General features: G+C 38.1%; 3 protein-coding genes across 9 annotated transcripts; 2 read left to right on the top strand and 1 right to left on the bottom strand.

The window, feature by feature from the left end:
* Nucleotides 1-1725: 1725 nt before the first annotated feature.
* On the bottom strand, nucleotides 1726-8449 carry rnaseh1 (ribonuclease H1). 5 transcript variants are annotated; one of them, XM_081378379.1, is made up of 9 exons: nucleotides 8124-8449; nucleotides 6798-6890; nucleotides 6585-6709; nucleotides 5358-5543; nucleotides 5112-5211; nucleotides 3204-3258; nucleotides 3036-3120; nucleotides 2806-2930; nucleotides 1726-2048 (listed from the first exon to the last, which is right to left on the bottom strand). In XM_081378379.1, exons 2-9 carry the CDS (start codon nucleotides 6863-6865, stop codon nucleotides 1962-1964), a joined length of 831 nt encoding a protein of 276 aa, XP_081234505.1. In that variant the 5' UTR covers nucleotides 6866-6890; nucleotides 8124-8449; the 3' UTR covers nucleotides 1726-1961. The 5 variants fall into 5 exon arrangements, with proteins under 5 accessions (XP_081234505.1, XP_081234502.1, XP_081234503.1 ...); XM_081378376.1 differs by lacking the exon at nucleotides 8124-8449 and adding an exon at nucleotides 6996-7187; XM_081378377.1 differs by lacking the exon at nucleotides 8124-8449 and adding an exon at nucleotides 7090-7162.
* Nucleotides 7916-12019, top strand: rps7 (ribosomal protein S7). 3 transcript variants are annotated; one of them, XM_081378381.1, is made up of 8 exons: nucleotides 7954-8055; nucleotides 8713-8774; nucleotides 8949-9032; nucleotides 9139-9210; nucleotides 9635-9778; nucleotides 10717-10781; nucleotides 11233-11383; nucleotides 11908-12019. In XM_081378381.1, exons 3-8 carry the CDS (start codon nucleotides 8958-8960, stop codon nucleotides 11983-11985), a joined length of 585 nt encoding a protein of 194 aa, XP_081234507.1. In that variant the 5' UTR covers nucleotides 7954-8055; nucleotides 8713-8774; nucleotides 8949-8957; the 3' UTR covers nucleotides 11986-12019. The 3 variants fall into 3 exon arrangements, with proteins under 3 accessions (XP_081234506.1, XP_081234507.1, XP_081234508.1); XM_081378382.1 differs by lacking the exon at nucleotides 7954-8055 and adding an exon at nucleotides 8077-8307; XM_081378380.1 differs by lacking the exon at nucleotides 8713-8774 and having other exon boundaries at nucleotides 7916-8055.
* Nucleotides 12020-13095: 1076 nt separating this feature from the next.
* On the top strand, nucleotides 13096-19283 carry allc (allantoicase). The gene is made up of 11 exons (XM_081378395.1): nucleotides 13096-13296; nucleotides 13416-13466; nucleotides 13563-13650; nucleotides 13983-14102; nucleotides 14200-14279; nucleotides 14374-14506; nucleotides 15151-15306; nucleotides 17927-18000; nucleotides 18080-18188; nucleotides 18689-18816; nucleotides 18906-19283. The coding sequence occupies exons 1-11, from the start codon at nucleotides 13207-13209 to the stop codon at nucleotides 19074-19076; spliced, it is 1200 nt and encodes a 399-aa protein (XP_081234521.1). The 5' UTR covers nucleotides 13096-13206; the 3' UTR covers nucleotides 19077-19283.
* The last annotated feature ends 403 nt before the right edge of the window (nucleotides 19284-19686 follow it).

Genomic DNA, 19686 nt, shown 5'->3' with positions numbered 1-19686 from the left:
CAACAAGAAGCTGCGAGGGATTCTGACAGAATCTTCTCTGTCTTTATCGCAAGAGATATCAAACAGTCAGACTAGTTCTGAGGCAGCAGTTAGTTAGGCTGATGCCGTTCCAGACAGCTGTCATGGAAACAGATGTCTGTTCGGTTACAAGCTGCAGCTTTGCTCCCGTGGTAACGGCTTTGATTGTGACTCGCTGTGTCTGCTCCGAATGTGGTTTCCATTGAAGTCCCTGCACAAAGAGCCCTCATCGTGTGATTGTTGGATTCATTAGTGGAAATTCCCCTACACTTCCTTCCAGATTTGAGGGCCTGAGTCAGCTGTGACATGGTTTTTGAAGAGAGCAGAGACCAGATGTGCTGTAATGATGGGGTGTGTTTTTTATTGTTGGTGTGTGTGCCTCCTCCTTCCCTTAATCTCCAACAAATTATCACGGTGTCTGATTATCAAACAGCCTTCAGATGAGATCTAAACGTTAGCAGTTGGAACAACCAACTTCCATAAATATTACAAAACGAGCTTATCTACGTTCTCCATTAGGCTTGAGGACAGTTTTCAGCTTCAGATCCCCAAGATAAGACTTTCATTAGATATCTGACAATCTGCTGTACAAGGTAGGCTCATGAAACCTAAAGCTGTGAAAGGTTATGAGCACTAAATCCTCCTTGTTTTCACCAGGCAAGGACAGTCTGAGTCTCCCGACCTATAACTGTTGTCCGTACATCCCGCTCTGAAGGTCTTGGATCTCAGTGGGAATTCAGAGGAGCCGAGCCCTGCAAGTGAAGGTCAGGACGGACCGCACTGAGGCCCTCGTGTTGAGATTCTCACCTCTGTTTATTTCATAAAAGAGAAGATGCCTCCACTCTTTCTCAGCCTGCTGTGCAGCTTATCTGTATTTAAGACAACACTCAAGGCTTCTGTCTAGACGCAGGCTTAAAGCAGAGAATCGGACAGGACAGTTATAAAGCTTGAGAAAAAATGACAACGCTAAGAGAGAATTTCTGGAACATGGACAACAGGCTAGGTTTATTGTTAAAGAATAGTTCACTCAAAAATGAAAATTCTGTCATCATATACTCACCCTAATGTCATTCCATACCTTTTCCATCCCTGCAGAACACAAGTTTTTTTATTTTTTTTTATTGATTGATAAACTTTGAGGCCCATAAGCATGTCTTACATTGTATAGACTGATTTGGAACATGGGGATAAGTAAACAATTACATTTTTGGGTAAAATATTCCTGAAAAGTTTAGAAATCCTTCTTGTGTAAAAATTTGATGGATGAGATGAAGCTATCCCCAGGTATCAGGAAAAATATTAAAAACAATTTAATTAGGATAACCATCACGTACTTCAAATAACCCAAGTGAAGAAAGGAAAGACTCACTAATAACTAAGAGCAAAGCTTGTTTTTTGTAAAGATAAGATCTAGTCCATCAGCATGAACTGCAGTGACACCTGCTGTTAGTGTGAGGCATTTCAGCATTAGTGCATTTTGAAGCAATGACCATTTTTTAACTGAAAACGCATTTGTGAAAAGAGCAAGATGACATGTTCAGGATCAATAATACATTACCATGGCACAATATTAGTCATGTTGGAAACTAACAGCGGCACGCTCACTACAAATATTCTTTGTCACTTGTAATGCACCCAAAAAATGTCCTAAATGCTTATGGGCAAAAAGAGTTTCTGAGATGGAAAAATAAGTGCCAGGAATCAATCTCAGGAACATGACAATTTAATTGGCAGAACAATCAAAAACAAACATTTTAGATAGGCATCACTCTTCAGAAAATAAGAAAACTAGTTTCAAGTGTTGTTTGCAACATCACAACACTAGCAAAACAAGATCAAAATAAGAAAAAGTGCATTAGCCATCAAGGATAAACAAACTAGAGCCACAGCCTAGGCACCTAAAACATAATGCATCATTATAAAATGAATGTGACAACAGTGTGCTAACATGGGGGCTTTGCTGCTCCTATCCTGGACAGTCTGTCTGCCTCCTCATTGCCTGTGTACCCAGCATGACCTGGTACATGCATCTAGAAATGAGGAATAAGAGAGATATTCACTGAGAGAGAGAGACATTTTACTGGCTATGCCATGCATTTGTTTTATTGCTCATTGTATAATGCCAAGCACCGATGACAACACTGGAAAGCGAGCAGAAGGGTTCTGATGTTTAGTGCTGTGATGTGAAGACACATTCCTAAAAATGTTTGTACCACAGAAATATGTGATATGCTACAAACACAATTGTTCCTTATTAAAACAAATAGCAAACAGCCTGAAGGTATCTCTCAACTTCTCAATTAAAGTTATGGCATAGTCTTCAATAGATGAAAATTTGATTTATGACATATATTGATTTCATGTTGTTGGAGTTGGACTCTGTAACCGATTTTATTATTTTTTTCTTTTATCTGACACTGTTTATCTAACAGCGTCAGAGACTGGCACGTAAGAGAAAAAATCGTATTGGATTTCATCAAAAATATCTTGAAGATAAACAAAGCTCTTATGGGTTTGGAATGACATGAGGGTGAGTGATTAATGAACGAATTTTTGGGTGAACTAACCCTTTAATCACCTGAGATATCAGCTTTAGCAAAAATTATTCAAAGAGATGCAAGACATCTCTCATTGCGTGTTTATCAAAATTGATGGACTGAGAAAGTCTACAGCTGCACATTTACATGCTAAAAGATTGTTTATACAGTAAGGTTGGGACATCATGCTTGAAACACACAAGTTATACACACAGAATAGCAGATACCATATTGTTCAGATAAAACATACCCATACGACCTCAAGTTCTGCATTTAGTTTATCCAGCTTTTGGAAGTCTTCCTTGTTGATTATGACCCCACCACTTTTAAGTCTCCAGCCATTAGACTTCCAGGTCTTTACCCAACTTGTGATGCCTTTGGAAAGTAAAAAAATCATTTAACATAACAAACACAGTACGACACTGTTTCATGACCAGACATTTTACCAAGTTTTTGAACAGAAAAGCAGGGAGTGCATACCATTAATGGTGAACTTGCTGTCCGTGTATAGCACAATCTTTTTAAAATTCATTTCTCTGGCCTGCTCGAGTGCCTTGCATGCAGCCTGTGATTGAATGTTTAATGATACAGTTATTGATAACTGGGTATAAGAACGAACTCTGTTTGTGAGCACCTCACAATTTTTACCTGTAATTCTGCTCTTTGGTTGGTCTGCCTCCCTGAAAGCCTCTCAGCCACATTACTGAGAAAAGAATTAAAAGTTCAAACAATAAAAAAAAAAAAAATTATATATATATATATATATATATATATATATATATAGTGAGGAAAATAAGTATTTGAACACCCTGCTATTTTGCAAGTTCTCCCACTTAGAAATCATGGAGGGGTCTGAAATTGTCATCGTAGGTGCATGTCCACTGTGAGAGACATAATCTAAAAAAAAAAAAAATCCAATATCACAATGTATGATTTTTAACTATTTATTTGTATGATACAGCTGCAAATAAGTATTTGAACACCTGAGAAAATCAATGTTAATATTTGGTACAGTAGCCTTTGTTTGCAATTACAGAGGTCAAACGTTTCCTGTAGTTTTTCACCAGGTTTGCACACACTGCAGGAGGGATTTTGGCCCACTCCTCCACACAGATCTTCTCTAGATCAGTCAGGTTTCTGGGCTGTCGCTGAGAAACACGGAGTTTGAGCTCCCTCCAAAGATTCTCTATTGGGTTTAGGTCTGGAGACTGGCTAGGCCACGCCAGAACCTTGATATGCTTCTTACAGAGCCACTCCTTGGTTATCCTGGCTGTGTGCTTCGGGTCATTGTCATGTTGGAAGACCCAGCCTCGACCCATCTTCAATGCTCTAACTGAGGGAAGGAAGTTGTTCCCCAAAATCTCGCAATACATGGCCCCGGTCATCCTCTCCTTAATACAGTGCAGTCGCCCTGTCCCATGTGCAGAAAAACACCCCCAAAGCATGATGCTACCACCCCCATGCTTCACAGTAGGGATGGTATTCTTGGGATGGTACTCATCATTCTTCTTCCTCCAAACACGTTTAGTCAAATTATGACCAAAAAGTTCTATTTTGGTCTCATCTGACCACATGACTTTCTCCCATGACTCCTCTGGATCATCCAAATGGTCATTGGCAAACTTAAGACGGGCCTTGACATGTGCTGGTTTAAGCAGGGGAACCTTCCGTGCCATGCATGATTTCAAACCATGACGTCTTAGTGTATTACCAACAGTAACCTTGGAAACGGTGGTCCCAGCTCTTTTCAGGTCATTGACCAGCTCCTCCCGTGTAGTTCTGGGCTGATTTCTCACCTTTCTTAGGATCATTGAGACCCCACGAGGTGAGATCTTGCATGGAGCCCCAGTCCGAGGGAGATTGAAAGTCATGTTTAGCTTCTTCCATTTTCTAATGATTGCTCCAACAGTGGACCTTTTTTCACCAAGCTGCTTGGCAATTTCCCCGTAGCCCTTTCCAGCCTTGTGGAGGTGTACAATTTTGTCTCTAGTGTCTTTGGACAGCTCTTTGGTCTTGGCCATGTTAGTAGTTGGATTCTTACTGATTGTATGGGGTGGACAGGTGTCTTTATGCAGCTAACGACCTCAAACAGGTGCATCTAATATAGGATAATAAATGGAGTGGAGGTGGACATTTTAAAGGCAGACTAACAGGTCTTTGAGGGTCAGAATTCTAGCTGATAGACAGGTGTTCAAATACTTATTTGCAGCTGTATCATACAAATAAATAGTTAAAAAATCATATATTGTGATTTCTGGATTTTTTTTTTAGATTATGTCTCTCACAGTGGACATGCACCTACGATGACAATTTCAGACCCCTCCATGATTTCCAAGTGGGAGAACTTGCAAAATAGCAGGGTGTCCAAATACTTATTTTCCTCACTGTATGTGTGTGTGTGTATTTACATTTATAAAACTAAAAATATATATTTTGCAGTGAGGCAAGTAAAAATGTTGAACTGTAATTATTTGTTGAACACTGGATATGAAAGCTTTGCTGTCTGAAGTTGCACTGTTTGTTTTTCCAGAATGCCATTAATCACAGATGACTTACCGTGGATGATCACGACCCCAATATACACCAATTCCTGCACGCGCTCCTCGTTTTCCATTGGCGGAGCAACATCCATCCGTGTACACCACTACAGAATCACCTGGAAAAAAAACCCAGCAAAAAGCAGCCCATTTCGTTTAACTATGGTAAAACTTACAACGTTAATATTGGTCTACTAATTCTGTTTTGATTTCAATTTAAAATTTCCATTATCTCCAACAAGACTATAGTACACACAATAGTTACCCATATATGTAAATCCATCACTACTGGCTGCAGCTGTCTTTGACAGTGGGACCTCAATGAGTTTCACTCGTTTCGGACAGGAAGGTCCTTCATCTTCAGAGTCCTCATGGGTTCTTTTACTTCCAAGGGGTACAGCCATTGAGGAATCAGGCACGTTTCTAGGAGGCAGGACCTCATAGTCACATCCTTAAATGCAAACATAAAATAATGGCAATCACTTGCTTTATAGTATAGTTTAGCAGCCTATCAATACATAGATAAGCATTTATCTGTGTAGTAGTTTGCGGGTAAATTACTGCGATGTATATTGTGATCATCTTTATCATTAGCAGATTTTATGGCCTCATATTTATTAAGAGACCCCATGGAACATTTCATTAGTTATGCCATTTAATAAACTAGTGAAGGCAAAAAAGCCAGCTATAAGAGATAAGACAAAAATGAGTGGGGTAAGCTGTGCCACAACTTTACATAAGTTGTCATATAGGCAAAAATAAATGTATTTAATTAAATAATTAATTATATCTCAGGACATCTGCTATCAACAAAGCAATATCCAGTGATACAACATGGCACATATTAGAGGTAAACTGTCTCTTATAATGGGGTATTTGGGGAGGATTTACATTTCAAATAAAAAACTTGAACATATGAGAAAAAAAAAAACTTTTTACAAATACATATTTCTAATCTTTCCATATACTAGCAATGAAAAAAACATTTAATATTTGGAATATATGAATGAAAGATATATATAAAAAACAAAGGTATTGTCTTACATTTATGGTTAAATTGATATGGCTAATTTATAGTAAAATAATTTACATGGTGAATTGACAATCTGTAAACCAACATGTTTGATATAAATTTTTAGATCTGGATAAATATAACCAGCACATAAAAATAAAATGACTTGCTATTAAGAATATATATATATATATATATATATATATATATATATATATATATATACCATTCGAGAGAGCCATATTATACAGCATGCTGAAACACTTATATATATATATATATATATATATATATATATATATATATATATATAAAGTGTTTCAGCATGCTGTATAATATGGCTCTCTCGAATGGTCATATCACATGACACAAATAGAGGCACATCTCCCTCCAGTATACTTTCCCTTGTACACCTGAAATATTGATGATGCATCATTATGGCAGATCTTTATAAGGGGTGTATAACATCTTTGATATTACCAATTGGTTTCCCAAAAGATGGTGCAGCAGATTGGCTCCTCACAAAGGCCCAAGCATCCTTTTCAGAGGCAAACTTCTTATAACTTGCATAGGGAAACTTATCCACCTGATGTTTACATTCCTCCCTTTAGGAGAGAAATAATGCGTGGTCATGCAATGCAGTGCAATAAGCGCTCACAAGTACAGAAAACAGTCATATAGCTGCCTGTTCACCATGTTTGGTATACTCCTGGTTTAAATCCTTTCCTCACAGCGTAGAAAAATGCTCCTTTCTTGCCCATATCTTCTGCGGCGTTACAGAGAGTCCTGCGTACAACATTGAAAAACCCAGGCAATCTCAACATAGTCTCTGCTCAGAGCAGAGTTAACATTACAATATCCTTTAGTCGTGGCATTTGAAATGACAATCACCATAAAAATAACCTGACAAAGACTTTCACAAAATGCTTATGGATCCAACGGTTTTGACTTTCGTTAGCAAACCCTCCACAGAATGTGAACCCACGTTAAGAGTTGGCTGACCAAACGCTTTTCTGATTCACAGCTTGTTCTTCTTACATTATAATTCCCCCCCAATCCAGTTCATAGTGCATTACCGCCACCAACTGAAGTGGAGTGTGGTGGACATGTTGCAAGAAGGAAGGAGACAACACTGAGATAAAAAATAATAATGTAATATAATATAATAATAATAATAATAATAAAAGTCTTATTAAAAGTGGGCGTTCAGAGCAATATTATGTAGATGCTACTCGTTCAGAGAGATATTTCATTTTAGTGAGTCGAAACCATGCAGCGCGACCAGTACAGCCCGATTTCAAAACATATGACTCTAATGAGCCGATTCTTTTTTTATTTGAACCACAAACATACGGCGCAACAGCGTAGCTCAAACGAATGACTCGTATGAACCGGTTCTTTTTAGTGAATCGTAAACACAGTACGAATGAATGACTCTTATGAACAGACTGTAAAAAATGGCTTATGAACAGCGGATCTTTGTAGTATTTCATGTAGGTTGTTAAATGATTACAAAAAAGGAAATTAAGTCGTACTTAAAAAAAAAAAAAAATTTATATATATATATATATATATATATATATATATATATATATATATATATATATATATGTATTTTTTATCACAATGGAACTCCATTTGAGAGGAAAACTGTAAAACATGATTGGACCTGTGTTTTTAAACTTCCTCATAGATAGCAAATCAGTTAAAAAAAAAAAACTAGCCAGAATCCCTGAAACTATTTATTTATAATATTATATAATGATGTTCTTCAGTTAATAAAATTAACAAAATATTGCAACTGTTCCTTTACACAACATAATAAAGTAGAAGAACGGGTGCCCTCTGCAGTCGAGTGTGATGATTACATTTCCCATCATGCAACACACCAACGCGCTTTTACCGGCCTCTCGCGAGAATTCGGTCTCTTCCCAGGCCGTCGTTGAAAGAGGTGAGTCTACTGAATGTGCCCAGCTAAAGGGATATCAAGTTAAAATGTAGAAAATAAGTTGTATTTACCTCCATGCATGAGCTTTATATGATGTTTTCACTGAGATGCGTTAGATGCGAGTATATAAGTAAATGGATGGCTATTTTAGAAAGAGGAATTTATAAATTTAAGATGTGCTAGCAGACGTGGCTGTACTACAGTATTATTGCGGCCCATGTGCTGGTATAATATCCCCGAAAATGCCTCTATTAAGTAAAGTACTATATCTCGAAGACTTATATTTGTGATAGAATTAAACTTGTAATGTAAATGTAGTGATTCTGTGCTAGCTAATCAATGCTATCGGCATGCTAAGAACACACTTGTAGTTAGTAGAAATTGTTTTCTTAACGGTAGCCGCCTAACGTTAGTTGGTGAATTACATAGAGCAGCCGTAGTTAGAATTTTAAATTTGAGATTAATAAATCGATGAAATGCCGAGACATTTGGGTTAATTTATTAAATTACGGTGTCTTCTGAATAGCATGTCACCTTGCTTACATGTACAGACGCATCAGTTTGTATGTCATCTTTGAAGTAGTTCACTCAATAATTTTGTTCATTTACTCCCCTTCATGTTTTTCCAAACCCTTGACTTGCATCTGTGGACCACAAAAGGAGATGTGCGTAATGTTATGACCTGACAGCCTCAGATTCTGTACAGTCATTTTTTATAAAATGTAAGTAGATTGAGGCGGTCAGTTTGCAGCATTCTGCCTAAAATCTTATTTTGTGTATAATAGTGAAAGTTCAGGTTTGGAATTAAGTGAGGGTTAGTAAATGACAATCTTAAGTGAACTAATCTTACTATACTATGTTGTTTTTATGCTTACAAGTCTGTTTCTGTGTTTCAGACACAGGCCATGTTCAGTACCAGTGCGAAAATAGTGAAGCCGAATGGCGAAAAGCCAGATGAGTTTGAGTCTGGCATTTCCCAGGTATAATTGAGCAACTCATGATATTTTTTTTTATAAATGTGATATGCATGCATCTGTATCCTCTCTTCTACTGTTCTTATGATAAACTTCAGTCTGTCTCATGCAGGCTCTTCTCGAGCTGGAGATGAACTCTGATTTGAAGGCTCAGCTGAGGGAGCTCCACATCACTGCTGCTAAGGTAAACACTTGGGTTCATTCATTTTGGATGATTACCATTGCAGTAGTTCAGCTACAGCATTAGTACAATAAATAGCTGAACTGATAATTGACACAACCAACGTGGACATCCTGTGAGATGGCTCTCATGTGGCTCTGTCCGTGTGGCGTAAGGGAGCGCAGCACTTCGGTGCCATGACGTACAGTCCCGTTCCACGACGTTGGAGAGCAAGCTTGTCCCCGGCCTCTGGCTGGTGTGGACGGCGTCCTGTATATTCCTACATCTTCCCAGAGCCCTTTGGGCCGTTACTGGGGAGGTAAACCATGCAGTGCATATGCCCTCCATTGTAAAAAAAGTAAAACTTGGTGAATACTTGGTTCAGTCTTTCATAGATTTATGCATTGTGTGCTTGTTCACACTTGTTCATTCTCTCTCTTTCTTACAGGAAATTGAGGTTGGTGGTAGCAGGAAAGCCATCATCATTTTTGTGCCGGTGCCCCAGCTGAAGTCCTTCCAGAAGATCCAGGTGAGGCTCGTGCGTGAGCTGGAAAAGAAATTCAGCGGCAAGCATGTGGTCTTCATCGCACAGGTAAGACTTGTCCTTTTTAAGCATCTGATTTTTAATGTCAAATGTGTTAGGTGTGCTGCCCCTATTTATTGATGTTGTACATTCAGTTGCTGCTAAAACTGTCCTTTAGTGTTTAGTGCAATATTTTATAATTGTCATTTGGGGTGGGATTTTAATGACCTCATTAAATCCAAATTAAACTTGTGGCTTTTAGTCCATGTCTGTTTGTTTGAGGCTGTTGTTTATGCTAGTGTGATTCTACACATTGAGATGTAACTTTCAAATGCTCTTAAAATTTAAAAATTGTGCATACCTGTGAAGTTTACCTGGACAACTAAACATTTTAAATGTCCAATCCAGTGCTCTCTAAAGTAAAAAATGTTCATTCTAATAAATTATGCAGGTGTGTTCTATTAAAATTAATTTGTCCGAATCAATTGCTCTTTAGATTTAAAATGCTCATCTTCACCTTGTACTGACCTAATCGATATTTTTAAAAGGGTAACAAGCCCTTTTACATCCTGCCAAACATCCTTTTTCAATTGCACAGTGTTGGCACTGGACCAGATAGCACTTGCCAAGTCATTTCATGGGGTCCTTAAACTTTGACTTTAACGAATCTTAGCCTAAGTGTGATTTTGATTTACCAACGTGGACATCCTGTGAGATGGCTCTCATGTGGCTCTGTCCGTGTGGCGTAAGGGAGCGCAGCACTTCGGTGCCATGACGTACAGTCCCGTTCCACGACGTTGGATAGCAAGCTTGTCCCCGGCCTCTGGCTGGTGTGGACGGCGTCCTGTATATTCCTACATCTTCCCAGAGCCTTTTGGGCCGTTACTGGGGAGGTAAACCATGCAGTGTACATGCCGTTTAGAGCCACAATAATGTGATGTTGCTTAAGAATTAGCACGTTGACAACCAAATTAATGGTTTTAATCTTGATTGATCTTTTTTTCCAGAGAAGAATCCTGCCTAAACCCACAAGGAAAAGCCGCACAAAAAACAAGCAGAAGCGTCCCAGGAGGTAAATGTCGTCTTGTTGCATTTTGGAAGCTGTGTTTGCGGAGTCAGGGTTAGTAGTGCTTGCTTTCTCAGTGTGAATTTGCCTACCATATCAGAGTTGTGCTGATTGGCCTGTTAGCGTATCGTAAACCGACGTGGACATCCTGTGAGATGGCTCTCATGTGGCTCTGTCCGTGTGGCGTAAGGGAGCGCAGCACTTCGGTGCCATGACGTACAGTCCCGTTCCACGACGTTGGATAGCAAGCTTGTCCCCGGCTTCTGGCTGGTGTGGACGGCGTCCTGTATATTCCTACATCTTCCCAGAGCCCTTTGGGCCGTTACTGGGGAGGTAAACCATGCAGTGTACATCCAAATCTGTTATATTTAGGATGTTTCATGTTTTTAGGTGACATGAACCTAATGTTTAGTGGATGAACACTAAACTTGTCCACTTAATCTGTCTTCTCCTTTAGCCGAACTCTGACTAATGTGCATGATGCTATCCTTGAGGACCTGGTCTTCCCCAGCGAAATTGTTGGCAAAAGGATTCGCGTGAAACTGGACAGCAGCAGGCTCATCAAGGTCCACCTCGACAAGGCACAGCAAAACAACGTTGAACACAAAGTGAGTACTATTCTTTAATGCAGTGACCCAACGTGGACATCCTGTGAGATGGCTCTCATGTGGCTCTGTCCGTGTGGCGCAAGGGAGCGCAGCACTTCGGTGCCGTGACGTACAGTCCCGTTCCACGACGTTGAATAGCAAGCTTGTCCCCGGCCTCTGGCTGGTGTGGACGGCGTCCTGTATATTCCTACATCTTCCCAGAGCCCTTTGGGCCGTTACTGGGGAGGTAAACCATGCAGTGTACACTATTAATTGTTAAAGTTGAGGTTCTATTTTGGGATTTGTGATGAATTATCAGGCAGTCCTAATTTGATTTGTGTGGTGTAATCGTTCTCTGATTGTTTTGACCCTTGACTTTAACTGGAGATGTTAACCTTTTGAAAAAAAAAAAAAAAAAACATCAATTAGTATGCATTAGCTTTATTTTCAGCTCTCTACATTTCAATTTATAAGTGACTGTCACAATTTCTTTTAGTCTTTACACTGAATATTAATTTAAAACTGATTTGTGGTTCTTGTTTCAGGTTGAGACCTTCTCTGGTGTCTATAAGAAGCTCACAGGCAAGGATGTGATATTTGAATTCCCGGAGTTCCAACTGTAAAGTGCAGATGACAAAATAAATTTGTTTACTGTCATGTCCCCTGTCTTTTTTCAATTCTTTTACCAAGTCATTTAGTGACTTCTGTGTTTTTTATATGTGGTCTTATGAGCAAGATGTTAGTTCATGAAAGCATTGTGGCCGAAGAAGACAGTGTTCTGAAGTGGTAAGGATTGCTATGACTTCACTCTTGTCTGCACATTATAAATGTTCATCAGATTGTCACGTTTTGAGCCTGTTTTTCTGGAGGTCACAATTATCAGTAACATAGTGCCCAAATGCCTGGCCTAATCCTGGCTCCCAACAGATATGCATCTAAACCAGTCCATCAGTGGTTATTGGTGGTGACCATTTTGTCAGGAGTTATTCACCGATAGCATGCTGGTTAATGCCCTGTACTAGTATTGGAATGAAAAAAAAAGCATTTGTTCAGATTGAAAGAGTCTATTGTTTTTCCAATGTAACAGGTGAACAAGACTATCCTATTTTATAAAATGGTCATGTCAATGTAGGCTAACCTGGGTTCATTTTTCAGTGGGATCGTAGCTATACTATAAGGAAACTAGGTTATTTGTTTCACATTATTTGAAAAGATCCTAAATTAAATGATTTTAAAGTACTGTGATTAAAAGTTATGTATTACAACTGTTCCCGGATACAAGCTTGTAATGTCCCTCCTTGTGGTCGCCGTGTTCCAGTCTGTTCGAGACCATAAAAAATGTGCATAATCAAGCCATGTCACGTGATAGTAAACAAAGATCCCACCACATGTAGGTTGTTAAAACAGATATTCAGATTTATAAAATAAGTGTAATAAATTCAAAAGAAAAGAAACTAGTTATTGTGCAACAGAGGGCGCTGTTTTTTCACATAGACCACATTACTGACATGGTTGGGAAAGTTCAAAGTATTAGTAGCCTAAGCCAGAAATTCAACATATAAACTGCACATTTATGTTGACTCGAGTTACTACAGATGACCCCCGCGATTGTATTTAAGAATCCATTCTGTACGTTCATAATGTTCAACGTGTTGATCAAAAACGATGGACTTCGCTCTGTTATAGAGTTTGTTTTGCAGAGGGTATAGTTAAATATTATCAGTCAGCCTATTATATCGCAGCGAGTTAGCGCTTCTGTACCGGCCTCTTCTTAGGTCCTTGTAATATTAAACGAATTACATTTGAAACTAAAAAGAATTAGCTCAAATCTAATTGGCATAAACATGGCAGATCGACCTGTACAGAAGGCGGCCAGCAGTCAGCCACATTTCCTGCAGTTCAACAACCTCGCATGTGAAACAGCTGGAGGAAAGGTGAAAACAGTGCATTTTAAATATAATAAACAATGCCATATCACTTTATGAAATTTTAAATATGCGGATGTTCTTTGTTACAGTGCATTTGCTAATAAAGTACTAACGTTGTCATTAAGGTGATTTTTGCCACAGATGAGTGGTTTGCCCCTGCCAGAAATCTATTGAAGGTAAAGTCATTTTGCTTGTACTCTGGTAATATTCATGCATTCAAACTTTTCTAGAATTATCTGATATTAAAAACTTTGTTCTAAAATGACCTGAAGCGAGACCCTGCAGAATTCATAGCCTCAGCATTTACTGAATATGGGAAATGGATGGATGGCTGGGAAACCCGGAGGAAAAGAATACCAGGTATTAGTCCATTTTCTCAAATCAAAGTTCACTGTAAAAAACTGAAACAGGGCTCTGTGTGTTCCTCATTTCTCTTTAATGAGCGAGTTCCGTTGAACCTGTGTGAGTTAGAGCAGAATAGCTGCGGGCTACATCCTTCTATCATCCATCCAGTCTCTCTGAAGATCTGTAAAATGAACTTGTGAGAAAGATGTACTGCAACACTGAGATGCTTCCTCATCTGATCAGGCTTTCAGGGCATGTTTTCCAATCTCAAAGAGTGCTCTGTCTGTACTTACAACAGATTTGGTGATCTCATGAAAGATGCATGCGTCTCTCATCTTGTGTTAAAGGTCACGACTGGTGCATTGTACAGTTAGGAGTTCCAGGAGTTATTCATGGCTTTGATGTGGACACATCGTTCTTCACGGGGAACTATGCCCCATACGCCTCCATTCAAGTGGCATGTCTTGGTAGGTATCTACTGTATGGTCGTGGCCTGTAAGTATACGTTAAAGGATAAAGTTTAAGGTTACCTTGATTATATCTAATATGCCACTTCTAAATCAGATCGGATTCCATTGTTCACTCTTGAAGGAGATCGTACAGGCATGGCAGCTTCCCCAAGCCAGTTTGAAGCTGTGGCAAAGGTGTAAAATATCGTCTAGTGTGCTAGATCATGCATAAAATCTACAGTCTGTGTTTCTGAGGGAACAGCACTCAGTCTGAATTTTTGTTGAACAGCTGAACTCAGACCGCTGGAAGGAGATTGTCCCGATGACAGAGATGAAGCCGGGTTACTCTGAATCATGCCACAACTACCTGAGTGTCACCTATCCACACAGAGTTACCCATATCCGCCTCAACATATATCCAGGTAATACATGTTCCGAATCCGCAACATAAATCATTCGATGCAATTTAAAAAAAATGACAAAACAGAGAATGTGTTCATTCATAATAATAAAAAAAATTGCCTGGGGAGAGATGCTACAACAGAGCAAAATCTTAGAGAGCCATTCATTTTGTAAAACGAATACAAATGAAGACTTGTAAAATGATAATAAAATATTAACGTTTTATTTATATACCACCTTAAAACTGGAGAGTATGTTTTTTCCAGATTTTTTTATGTGGTGTTTTATTTACTCATTTATCTTAGCGGATGATTTCTTGCCCAAGGTGCCTACAGGAAAAGATTCTTTCAACGAATTGTGGAAAGAATTGTAGCTCTGAATTAAAGCTGAAGTTTGTAATAGAGTCACCAAATAAATATATTAGCATTCACCCTGCCTGCCATTGCGGTCAAATTGTTAGTCCTGAACTAAACCATACTTTAAAGTGCAACCTTTTTTCAGTAGCCTTGGTTCCGTAAGTATTTTTCCCACAGGGTTTTTAAAAAAGTATAAATGTAATAAGCTATGAACCAGCTACGGTTGCTACAGTGTTTACACTTTTCTGGAATATCAACCCACTCAAAAAAACATTTCAGCTTTAATTTTTTTTGTTTGATGTTTGCAGATGGCGGCATTGCAAGGCTGAAAGTTTATGGCATTGGGATGAAGGACTGGCCCACTGTGCCTGGCCAAGACCCCGTGGATCTTGTTGCCCTGGTTAATGGTGGCGTATGCGTAGGCTACAGCGATGCCCACTACGGTCACCCACGCAATATGATTGGTGAGTGATTCTTTGGACAAGTTGAGAAACATTTTAAAGAGGCATTATATAATCCGTGTATCATTCGTTCAATCGTTTTTTGATTTAATATTGAAAGTAGAAAAATGAGAAAACAGTTCCTTTTTCGATTTTTCATTTTTTCCAAAAAACGAAAAACAAGAATTAAGCTTGATTTTTCGTTTTTCGTTCTGAGGTAGCAAAATTAATAAACAGCTGGAAAATTCGATTTCTACACGTGGGCGGGAATGAAACGCCCCTTTCCTCTGATTTGTCAGCCGAAGATCAAACTGTCCCGTCATCAGTTCTTCCTCAGTTTTGCACTGCAGAATAAGAGTCCTCCATTGTGTGGATTCTTAACGCGTTTATTGCAACTTTTTCATGTTTTCCATCAACGAGACTAATGAATGGCTCGACACAACCCGTACTGGGGAATAGACTAGACGGGGCTTTCTTCTTTGTAGACCAGAGTTCTCAAGTGCCAGGGGTTTGCTATTTTCATATTTTCCGAACTGTACTTTTTTTATCATGAACCACGCTGAGTTTTATTCCTAAGTGACTATATAATACATTTTACTTCAAATAATCTAAATGTTGACTTTGAAAAGTAGGCGCGTCCGAAGGCTATTCACTCTATTTTGGTTCATTTTTGGTGTGCGCCAGAAAGATGTTCAAGGAGACTGAGACGCACTAAAGTAGAAATCATGTTGTTTTCTTTATTTTTCAAAGGCATGACATTTTGTAGTCATTTTGAATGTACACAAATAAAAATATAAATTTTTACTGTGTCGAATGACAGAGTAACGAATAACGAAGTTATTTCCCCTGCTGAGAATCCAAATCCAAGTGATGGCGCCGACGCATCGCTCGCTCTCACAACATAGGCTATTATCAGTTCACTTCTGGCATTTCTAACTTGACATCGCAGCCTGTTCATTATTAAAATAAAACACAGTCAACCAAATATATAAAAAGTTATTCTGCTTAATTTAATTCGTCTGTTGTTGTACAATATAAAGGCTGTGCCGCACAGCAGTTATTCCAAACTCATTTCCCATGCTGTGAAGATGATGATTTAGCCTATACGTGTAGGCCTATATTGGGACTCGACTGAAGTTTAAAGCCTTCTTTACAGTTAGCATCCAAATTTTGCATTGCAAATATGGAAACTTGGGACCGAGATGCGCGAAACCAACGTCGGTACAGTTTCAGTTTCGATTCAAATAGCCTTAATTTGTTTAGGCTTGGCGTTTAAAATAGGCTAAATGTTGTTTATAATAAAGGACACAATAGGCTATTATTATAAGCTATTAGGTTATATTTTTATTATACGTGGCTACTTATTTTTTATTCTTGTTGTTTTCTGAATACCATTCATTTAAGGATTTGACATAGACAAAGGGGAAGTAATGGTAAGGGGAAGTAAAATACGCATAGAAATAGCCTATATGTTATTAATAGTGTTTATAATGTTAATGTTGAATTTTATTTACCGGTCTTTTTCTGAATAGGCTAATAATAAAATGCGTTTGTTTCCCTCTCAACATGACCCAGTGCACTGCGCACAAGCGCACATCTTTGAGATATAAATTAATAAATTTTAATAAAACACAATAAGGCCTACATTATAAAACTCAGAAGAGTATGTATTTTAATATCTCTGTTGTTCTCTGTTCTCCGGTTGTTAGATAGTCAGTCTGAATGACAGTTCATGCGTTTATGTTAATATAGCCTAGGCTTAGGCTATATATAGTCAATGCATTATTCTTTTCTTTTTCTATAAGTGTTAAAATATTTAATTTACAACTAATTATATTGATTATCTATATCTACATTTATTATTTAAAAAAAATTACTGGGCGATCGAGGGCGACCATGTTAGGCTAACAGCCGTCATTTACCCTGCATACCGAGCTGATGCAAAGCATAAAGTTAGGTGAATTTATATCTACACAGAAGAAAGCCCTGTCTAGTTTATTTCCCAGTACGGGTTGTGTCGAACCATTCGTTAGTCTGGTTGTTTGATGAAAAAAAGATTAAATGTAGTTGCAATAAACGCGTTAAGAATCCACACAATGGAGGACTCTTATTCTGCAGTGCAGAACTGAGGAAGAACTGATGACGGGACAGTTTGATCTTCGGCTGACAAATCAGAGGAAAGGGGCGTTTCATTCCCGCCCACGTGTAGAAATCGAATTTTCCAGCTGTTTATTAATTTTGCTACCTCAGAACGAAAAACGAAAAATCAAGCTGAATTCTTGTTTTTCGTTTTTTGGAAAAAATGAAAAATCGAAAAAGGAACTGTTTTCTCATTTTTCTACTTTCAATATTAAATCAAAAAACGATTGAACGAATGATACACGGATTCATTATGTTTTTTTTTTTTTTTTTTCAGTTGAGCAAAGAGAAACATCTAAAATGCAGACCGCTTTTACAGACAACAATCTCTGCTTTCAATCAGGCGTATCATAAAAAACAATCCATACTTCATTTTTATGAATACTAAACATCACTTCCCAATAAATAAGTTAAGGTCTATTTAATGATTGTTTGGAGATTTTGTTAGAGATTTTGAGATCTAGATCAGTACCTTGTGATTGTCTGAATGTGTGCTTCTCCGTAGCCCTAGGGAGAGCTGACAACATGGGTGACGGGTGGGAGACAGCCAGACGCCTGGATCGGCCCAAAATTTTAAGGGTAAAAGCAGTCTAGTCATTTTAGGAAACATCATAGATATCAGTTATACCCCACACAGGTCCCATATTTTGCTTTCCAGGTGGACGAGAAAGGCATATTGCAGGTACCAGGCTGTGAGTGGGCTATTCTCAGACTAGGACATCCTGGCATCATAAGCAAAATTGAGCTAGACACCAACCATTTTAAAGGTACTAGTAGTATTCAATAATATTATTTTTTAAGTAGGTTGATTCAAATTTTCAAATTTTATTGCATTTTCTGTCTTGCGTTTTCCATCTTAAATGACTTTTGTACTTTCTATTCATAAAATAACTCCTGAAGGAAATGTATCACGGTTTCCACAAAAATATTAAGCAGCACAACTGTTTTCAACATTGATAATAGAAATGTTTCTTGATCACCAAATCAACATATTAGAATGATTTCTGAAAGATCATGTGATACTGAAGACTAGAGTAATGATGCTGAAAATCCAGCTTTGCCATCACACGAATAAATACATTTAAAATATATTAAAATACAAAATAATATTTCATATTATTACTGTTTTGGTTAGCATAAGAGTCTTTATTTTAAAAACATTAAAAAATCTTACCGTCCCCAAACTTTTACAACTTTTTAACTCAAAGCTTGAAATGTGCTTTTTCTTTTTTTATATTGGCTGTTTAAAAAACAACTTTTGTCTTAGGGAATTTTCCAGACTCCTGCAAGATCGAGGCCTGCAGTTTGACCCCAGATGAGGAGAACTATTTAATTCTTAACCAGTGGCGCTCTGACAAAAGCCCCAAGTGGAGAATTCTCCTTCCTCCTCAAAAAGTAGGAATTGCCCCAAATTCATTTGCCTTCATCTTCAACTTTATTCCTTTTTGTTCTCTGTAAATGTGATCGCAATCTTCCTCATCTAGCTGAAGGCACATCACAGGCACTTGTTTTCTGGGGAGTCTGTGGTGCATTGTGGGCCTGTGACTCATGTGCGTCTGGTCATAGCTCCTGACGGAGGGGTCAGCAGACTCAGGCTCTGGGGTCGACCGGTGTCCAACAACGTGACTCACCCTCAACAAATCTCCAAACTGTGATGCCATCATGCATTTTCAACACACGGTTACGGAAGAATGAAGCCCATGACATTAGCTGTGATACAAAATATTAACAATGTAATTGTGGTAATTACAATACTATATACAAGTATATAGTACTATATACAAATACTATACTATACATTTCCCTAATAGTGGTACAGTAAATAATTGAATTTTATTGTCAATATAAAATGTGACTTGACTAATTTAGTTTGCTTCGTATTTTTCCAAATCTGACATTTCAGATATAAAAATAGTTTTGAAAATACTTATTCTGTCATGTGAATGTTTGCCCAGATCTGTTTTAATTTTTAAAGCAAACAAAACAAAGGTGTGAGCAAATGCTGACAGTAAGACAGTCTCAAGTTAACCAACATGATTTGTATGTCCATAGACACATAATTACTCCACCACACAGACTGTACAGTAGGATTGGAAATGTTCTGGGAATGATCTAATACAAAGTATAATATTTTAACAACTAACATTTTTGTAAACATTTGAAAAGTTCTGCTTGCATACCTCAGAAACAGCTCTGGGATATGATCATAATTATTGTTATACTTAAAATAATGAATCTAAAATGACTAAATAATCGTAGTAATAC

This window comes from Scardinius erythrophthalmus (assembly GCF_964197995.2).
Source record: "Scardinius erythrophthalmus genome assembly, chromosome: 11".
Taxonomy (NCBI): domain Eukaryota; kingdom Metazoa; phylum Chordata; class Actinopteri; order Cypriniformes; family Leuciscidae; genus Scardinius; species Scardinius erythrophthalmus.
This window is presented reverse-complemented; position numbering and strand designations above follow the sequence as displayed.